The sequence below is a fragment of the Sinocyclocheilus anshuiensis genome, unplaced genomic scaffold (genome assembly GCF_001515605.1).
Source record: "Sinocyclocheilus anshuiensis isolate Anshui unplaced genomic scaffold, SAMN03320099.WGS_v1.1 scaffold2215, whole genome shotgun sequence".
NCBI lineage: Eukaryota > Metazoa > Chordata > Actinopteri > Cypriniformes > Cyprinidae > Sinocyclocheilus > Sinocyclocheilus anshuiensis.
The window spans coordinates 74,973-83,756 of NW_015536640.1; the positions used below are offsets into that span (position 1 = coordinate 74,973).

The window sequence follows — 8,784 nt, forward strand, 5'->3', positions numbered from 1 at the left end:
TGTTTCATTCGTGTCTATCTACAACAATTTCTGAATGCCTTGTACTGGAATGGGGTAAGTATTACGACTTAAGTCTCTCCTGTTGCGTAGACCATTTCTGCAAAGAGGTCCCCGCTGTCTATTTCTGCATAAGCGTCCTCTGAATAAGAGCAAGAATGTAAATGGACATGTTTTCTTGCTATGCTCAAACATGAAAGTTTTCCCAATGCACAATATATGGACTAACTTAGAATTTCATCAGTTTCGTCTAATCTGTTATTCTTTTACTATTCTCGGGACATATTATACTTAAGGTAATTAGCTCTAGCTTAGCTACGTGGCATTAGTCTGCTCTGATAAATAACTAGCTGGCGCTCTCTTTTTCTACATGGTGAGCATTTAAGTATTCTATCTCGGAACTCGTACTCGTCAAGGCCTTTCTATAGTCCGTGTTTTACGTACTTCCTGTCTATAGACATGACTTCCTCTCTGGATTTCCTCCTCAACTCGTCAATGTTTGGATTTAGAGGTTATAATTACTACAGTTCTGTAAAAAATTAGTTGTGCCCTGTGACTTTAACGTCCTGGTCAGGTCATTGTTTAATTCGTGTCTATCTACAACAATTCCTGAATGCCTTGTACCAGAATGGGGTAAGTATTACGACTTAAGCCTCTCCTGTTGCGTAGACCATCTCTGCAAAGAGGTCCTTGCTGTCTATTTCTGCATAAGCGTCCTCTGAATAAGAGCAAGAATGTAAACGGACATGTTTTCTTGCTATGCTCAAACATGAAAGTTTTCCCAATGCACTGTAGCGTCTGGACCAATCAGACACACCATTTTTCATTTGATTTAACAAATCAATTATTCATAAATTTTCCAAAGCAAAATATATTGACTAACTTAGAATTTCATCAGTTTCGTCTAATCCGTTATTCTTTTACTATTCTCAGGACATATTATATTTAAGGTAATTAGCTCTAGCTTAGCATGCGGCATTAGTCTGCTCTGGTAAATAACTAGCTGGCGCCCTTTTTCTATGTGGTGAGCATTTAAGTATTCTATCTCGGAACTCGTATTCATCAAGGCCTTTCTATAGTCTGTGTTTTACGTACTTTCTGTTTATAGACATGACTTCCTCTCTGGATTTCCTCCTCAACTTTTCAATGTTTGGACTTAGAGGTTATAATTACTACAGTTCTGTAAAAAATTAGTCGTGCCCCGTGACTTTAACATCCTGGTCAGTGTATGCTCATTCTTGACGTCTGCTTTTAAAGTCGTGCAAAATCTTCGTGTAAGGGCTTTCCTTATGCTTTTACAGGGTTCAATAGCTATTGAAGTTTAATCAGCTAGTAAGGCATCGCCGTGAAAGTGACGTGACGTGTGGCCAAGTGTGGTGACCCATGCTCGGAGTTGGTGCTCTGCATTTGTCCCATCCAAGGAGCACACGCACAGCGGTGGGCACGCGCACACCGTGGGCACGTGCCCGGAGTAGCGGGCAGCCATTTTGCTGCGGTGCAAGGGGGGCAGTTGAGGGTTCGGTGCCTTGCTCAAGGGCACCTCGGTCGTGGTGTTGGGGGTGGGAGGGAGCGCTGTGCGTTCGCTCCCCCCACCTACAATCCCTGCCGGTGCGGGACTCGAGCCTGCGGCCTTTGGGTTGCGAGTCCGACTCTCTAGCATTAGGCCACGACTTCCCCAAAAAGCGTTCTTATTTATTTAAGATTTAATTTTCTATCTCGTCCTAGTTCCATACATTCCTAATATTTCTTTAACTTGTATTTCATGCGATCTGGTTTCTTTGAAGGTGCACTCGTCGGGTTCCTATGGTTAAATAGAGTCTTGTCTGCAGAGTCTATCAAGCTTTCGCGGGAGTTAAGCCAGAGAATAGTTCTGTTTTACAGTTCCGATATTTATGCTTAAGCGTTTTTATGCTTTCTGCTTAAAACTTAATTACATTTGATCATTTTACTAACCTTGGCATTCCATTACAATGCAGTCATTTAGATTCCATGGCTGCAGATGCAGAGAACCGTGGCTCTCTCTTCATCTTTACACAGGTCACTCTTTTGGATCGGCGCTATCATGAACCCAGTATCTATCAAGCTGATGTATACACGGTCATTTGTATTTGAGTTCTAGGTAAGATTTGGCTCAATGCTCCGCAGGCATCTTAAGCTATAATCAAGGCTTGTTTAATTTTGCATCTACTGGTGGTGGTTCATTCGGTTTACTCATACCTATTGGCTTCGGACTTACTCTGCTATTGTGGCCTTCACATTACACGGACTATTGTGGCACTTTGCATAACTCTGCTATGGTGGTCATCAGGTTAGTTTGTCCATTACCGCTTATGAAGTTCGGCCTATCGTGGCCTTCACATATCACGGCCTATCGGGGACTGCGCTTAACATTGAGTATCTCTCTACTTATGATCATGCGGATCTGGCTCATTTCCTAATTTTGGGTGGCCTTCACATATCACAGCCTATCGGGGACTGCGCATAACATTGAGTATCTCTCTACTTATGATCATGCAGATCTGGCTCATTTTCTATTTTTGGGGGATAGGTTTCCTCTGCGGGTTCCGGCAGTTAGATGGAGTTCTATCAGGGTGCGCCGGAGTCTAGACTAACGAATGTTCATGTATCGGTGTATATGCTCTTTCTTAAGTCGGTGTTAGAACCCTAATACCACCTCTATCATTTAACCTAAACCAATGGCCTCTCTAACACAATGTGGTGGTTTAGTATTCCTGTAATCCGCCATCAAGCTGCTATATACATGATCGTCCTGTGCATCCTAGTTCCGTCAAGATCAGACTCTAAACTATTTCATGTAAATACTCAAGGTACAGTATGATACTCTTAGCAAACTACTGGTGGTGGTTACTTCTCATATGCTCCTCATGTCCAGTCTACCATGGCTTTTCACATACAATGGCCTATCGTGGTCATTTACACACGGGACTTTCGCATCACATAGCTTATAGAAACATGGCTTTCACATACAATGGCCTATCGTGGTCATTTACACACGGAGCTTTCACATCACATAGTTTATAGAACATACACAGGCTATCAATGTAATTGCAGCCTTCAGGCCTTCACTTCACATGGCCTATCGAGGATTCACATTACTCACCCTATCGCGGCCTTTGCTCAATTTGGCCTATTGCGACCATCAGGTAAGTGTGACTATTATTGTTTACGTAACTCTGCCTATCTTTGTCCTTCGCAAAATTGGCCTGTAATGACTTTTCTCATTACACGAACTACGCTGTCTTTGCGTTAAATGGCATAATGTGGCCCATCAGGAGAGAGCTCATACAGTCATTCGTTTGTAAATATTTATGCTTTTTGTTAAAACGTAATGCTGTATGTTTAAGGCAAATTAAGCAAATACTGGTGGTGGTGTCATACCTATTCATTACATCTACTCTTTCACCACCTCTTCCGGCCTTCCGTAACTGCTTTTAGTGGCTATCCTCGCTACGGCCTTTGTCGCCTTTCTCTCATGGCCTATCGGGGCCTTTCTCTCTGCGGCCGGTTCAGTTCCATTTAGTCACCTTTTAGAAGCTGCAGTCTGTCACCGCCTCAATACACCGGCCACTACTGCTGTTGAACGTGGAGTTCAAACATCAGCCTCAAGCTACTGGGAAGATGGTCATCCTCCGCATTTGAATCATACATTAGACCTGAACCACAAACCATCTCAAAGGTTTCAGCCGATAACATCAAGCTGTCCTTAAGGTCATCTATATGCAATTACTGGTGGTGGTATAATACCTATTCATATTACTCCCAACAACCTCTATGGTTTACTGCGCCTTAACTTGGCCTTTCTTTCTGTGGCCTGTCTTTTGTGGCCTTCCCCTCTGTTGACTATCTTGTGGAGTTTCCCACTGTGGCCTATTTACATGGCCTTCCTCTCTGTGCCCACTGAGGCATTTCATTCCACGGCCTCTTGGCTTTCTCACTATGGCCCTTCTGGGCGTCTCCATCCGTGGCCTATCTAGGCCTTTTTCTCTGTGGCCTTTCTTTGCGGCCTATCGGGGCCTTTTCCCCACTGAGGCCTAACATTGATACATTGATATAATGATACATTCTTTAACGCTCGTTGTACATTATGGCTAATTAAATCTCATCTTTTCTTTTCTTTTGTCCATATGTTCTAGGATCTTAAGAAATACTTCGTCTGGTGGGTATTTCATTTTCTTCTTTCTTTTGGGGGTAGGCTCCACCCTGCCTTCATCTTCGGCAGGAATAGCTGGAATCTACAATGTCTGATTCAAGCTACGGATGGGGCCTACACCAAAATAATTCTGTTCTTTGTATTGGTTTTGTAAATAAATACTTTGGAGTTCTATGTTCACCTCCTGAGTCTTTCTGGTAGAACGATTGATCTTAGCATTTAAGAGCGTTTTCTACGAGTCATTTTATTATCGTTCGTTATTGTTTCACGTGCATTTCCAAAAAAAGCACTTAACACAATCGCACGTACCTGTGCTTTAAGTGCTACTTAGGAGTCGCTATCCGTTCGTCAAGTGCTGAAATGTCACCTCATAGAATGGCTCGTAATTGTAGTACACGCTCGTTTATTGAAATGGTAACCTAATGCTGCGTTCCAGACAACTCCGATATAATAGCTATTGCAACTCATTGACAGATTTTTTTCCCCAGTCTTTTGAAGCATATTTCCTACATTACTTCTTTTATAAAAAAAATTTTTTCCGTTCAGTCATTTAATTTAGATGTGTATTTCAAATTTTTTCTGCCCTTTTTAATTATTTCATTTATGTCAGCAAGTCATTGACAGATTTTTTTCCCCAGTCTTTTGAAGCATATTTCCTACATTACTTCTTTTATAAAAAATTTTTTTTCCGTTCAGTCATTTAATTTAGATGTGTATTTCAAATTTTTTCTGCCCTTTTTAATTATTTCATTTATAAATTAATAAAAAAACAGAGTAATAAAGTGTACAATAAAGTGCAATCAAATCCTTATATTATAATCACATTGCACTTGACTAAAGTTAAAGGTGTAATCTGCCGATTGTCCTGCAGGTGACCTCATAACTGTCTTCTTACGCTGGACTCCAGAGCACTCGTAGATCTACGATGGTTTTCAAATGCTACTTAAGTTACGATGATTTTGGGAAACAGACCGTAATATTAAGATCAGTCGTACGATAATTTTTACGAACTTCTTAGGCTTACGAAGCTTTTGGGAAACGCAGCCCAGACCTTATATTCTATCGCCCTACACCAACCCTACACCTAAACCTACCCCTTACAGGAAACTTTCTGCATTTTTAGATTTTCAAAAAACTTCATTGTGTGATTTATTAGCTTGTTTACCCGTGGGGACCTCAATTTAGAGAATCCCCATGAGTCTGTGTGTATTCAGGTTTAAGTCCCCACCAGAATAGAAAAACAGGTACACACACACGCAGTGTAGATGAGAATGCTACTCACCACCTTCTCTAGCGATGACACAAGGCCATTCATTATTCTCATCTCCATAATTTCAAGCTTCTTCTTACCTCCTCCTGAAAATGTTAAAATAAAAATTTAATAGTTTTTAGCTATCCCTTCAGATTATTCTGAGAATGAAATGGGTCATAGAAAAGCTTTAAAGACATCTGGAGGCACCTGAAATCTATTACCCTCCTTTCCACATGCAAGCATTTTGAATTGAATTCCCGGTGGGGTTCTGGCTTAAAATTTGACTATATTGTTTCATAGAATAACTACCGAAAGTTGCCTCTGCTTTCTGCAGAGTCAAGGTAATGGGATTAAGGTGGTGAACAGTACTCAGAAGATTTAGTCATTTGCGCTGAATATTCTCTTTAGTTTTGCAAAACATATACTTTGAAATAATCCAATGTTCAAAAAATTCATACACAGAAATTAGTTATACAGTAATGGTTACTGAACTGGACAACAAACCAAGTCAACCAACCAATGAGAACTGTGAGCTAAACAAAGTGTGTACTGAGGACTGGTGGGGTGAAAAGTTAGTTTAATTACTTTAATAGCTGAAATGCAACACATAAAATGTAGTGTTTATGACTGTTTTATAACAGTTTTATTAACAAACATATGAAAATAGCATTTCACGTTTTCTTTGTTTTTTTCTGCAGGTTTTATGAAGGAAATTTTAAGACTTTTTAAATAACCCTAGGATAGTTTCAGAATTCACATCTTCATTTTGCATCTCAAGTAAATGTATCTTGATTTAAGGATATTTAAATATTTTAATGGGAAAACAAGATGAAAATACTGAAGAAGATATATTAATTTTTACAGTGCATGCCACATTGAATGCCACCTAGGCCTTAATTTGCAGAAGAGTGAATTAAGACTTTTTAGACCCACTTAATTCTTGGCAATATTGTTGACTTGATTGACACTATTGGATGAGAGTTGAACTGAACTGACTTTAACTGAAAAATTGACTGTTTGCGATTGTCCTCTTTTTAGAGCTTCTTTACAGCAGAATTGAATTTTGTTTGCATTATTGACACTATTTTCTTGCTTATTACTGAAAAGCTGCTTTTACACAATCTGGAAGGTGCTTTATAAAGAAAGGTACTTGACCAACAGAAACCCTGTATTTAAACATGCAAAAAGTGGAGTGACTTTTATGTAAATGCAAATAATTTGATAAGCGTTGGAATTTACAGTATAATACAACAGATTTATTATTTACTTTTAGAAATTATATTAAATTACCACCATACAAACATTTGTTCCTAGAAAAGAACTCACTTTCTGGTTGCCAATTTTGTGACTTAATTGCAACAAGTGGATCAAACAAAATACTTAAAAAATCCAGAGAATTAATTCACTTTTCACAAGAAACAACACTTTCCTTTCCCATGAATGTGCGAATAATTTGTGTCGCACAAATGGCTCTGACCAGAGGTGATGAGAGGTGGCTTGGGTCAACCCGTGAATCCAATTTTCATTCTATTGTAGTGTTAGTACTCCTTTGAACTAAGTTCAAGCAGTGCATGATGGTTGTGGCTTTGTGAGAACACTTGTAGCAATTTTGTTCAATTTTCAAAGGCCCAAAAATGAACATTTACTCACCCTCATGCTGTTCTGAAGGTTCTTCCTTCTGTGGAACAAGATGTTTTGAAAAATATTCTGGTCACTTTGCCATGGAATTACAATGAATTGGGGACTGGAGCTTTCAAGTTTAAAAAAACATTTAAAAAAAATCATAAAAGGTGAAAAGAGGTCAACCAGATTTCAAAACGGTTTGAAATTTGCACACTTAAAATATGACACGACAACAAGCTTTAATGTTGTAGCATGCGCTTGATTTAAAAAAGCCTTTAATTTCAATTCCAGCCATTTGAAGTTGGATTTAGTAATATTATTCTTTCAAGCACGTTGTAATGGATGTGCACATGAAGATTGCTATGAGTGTCTTGTCCTTACTCTCTAAAAGTAATATACAGGTCATATAAACAAGGCGCACCTGAAGCCTTACAAAAGAACCTGCCTTTGTTTGTCCAGAATTAAACTCTGATCTCAAATGTCTCTGTGTAAAGTCATATATTTAATAAACTCCAGCCTAGCTAAGACAAAAAAAAAGCTCTTATTTGGCTAGTTGAAAAAGAGATCAAAAGAAGAAGCTGAATGTTAAGCACAAAGACAACCCCGTTAGTGAAGTTGGAAAAGCAAGATATTTTCTACTATAAGAACACGTTGTTGCAGCAACATATAAACTTCTTCATCTTTGGTACATCAGGGAGTCACTTTAACAAACATTTGTGTTCCCTTTCAGTCGGTCACTCCGAGTCACGTCGGTGACCGACGAATTGGGATATCGCTTCGATAGACCAATCTACTTCGAGTGTAAACTAAACGAGCCAATGCATATTGGCATGCAATTATTGCATCCAGCTGTCGCTGATCACAGCGTGAGTATAATAAGGCAGCAGGTGCAATGCATACCACCTTTTCGCTTCGGAGCCGAGCGACAACATCGTTCTGCTCTATATTTATTTCGAGAACTACGAGTTCAGCACGCTCTCGGAAGCTTTCTGTGTTGGCGAGACGGCGCTTCAGCGGTGGTCGTTCCAGTGTCGAGTGGGTTGCGCACTTCAGGCTGCACTACCCCCTGTCGTGTTGTCCGCAGCAGCCTTCAGCAAAGCGGCGTTGTGGAGCCGGGCGTGGGCGTGCCGCCCCGCCTGTCCAGGCCCCCGTCAAACCTGGCGGCAAGCAGAGAAGCAAGCGGTCCTGAGACAGACGACCCAGAGATGGAGGGATATGCTCTTCGGGAGATGGTGAACGCACCACTCCCTCCCCCGGAGGAGGGCCGGGGGGAGAATCCTTGGTTTCCTTTTTTTCTGCCACTGGCCTCGCGGTCAGTGGTAACCAAAATCTCGACAAAAGAGCAATTTCTTCTCTTTACGAAAGTCGTGGAGGCAGCTCTTGTTCCCCTTGTTTGGGTCAACTTGGAAAAGAGCAAACTCTCCCCGACCCAGAGGATCTCTTTTCTCGGTATGGAGTTGGATTCGGTCGAACAGACAGCACGCCTCACGCAGGAACGTGCGCGGTCGATGTAGAGCAGGACGGCGGTCCCACTGAAACGTTCCAGAGGCTCCTGGGGCATATAGCAGCTGAACACATTTTCGGTCGACAATTCGTGCCTAGAGTTTGGGCCGGCTGACTCCCAGGTAATCCTGAGGCCCCGGCCCGGCTACGTGCACAAGGTTCCCACTACACCCTTCAAAGACTAAGTGGTGAACCTGCAAGTGCTGCCCCCGGAGGAGGCAGACCCAGCCCTGGCTTT

The 8,784-nt window shown here is 41.1% G+C and overlaps 1 protein-coding gene across 1 annotated transcript in view; it reads left to right on the forward strand.

Moving 5' to 3' along the window:
- The first annotated feature begins 625 nt into the window (after positions 1-625).
- Positions 626-8,784, forward strand: part of LOC107654224 (neuropeptide FF receptor 1-like) — a 24,435-nt gene continuing 16,276 nt past the window's right edge. Inside the window, exon 1 of the mRNA XM_016441217.1 lies at positions 626-630. Within this exon, the coding sequence (XP_016296703.1) occupies positions 626-630 (5 nt within the window). The remainder of the gene's footprint in view (positions 631-8,784) is intronic.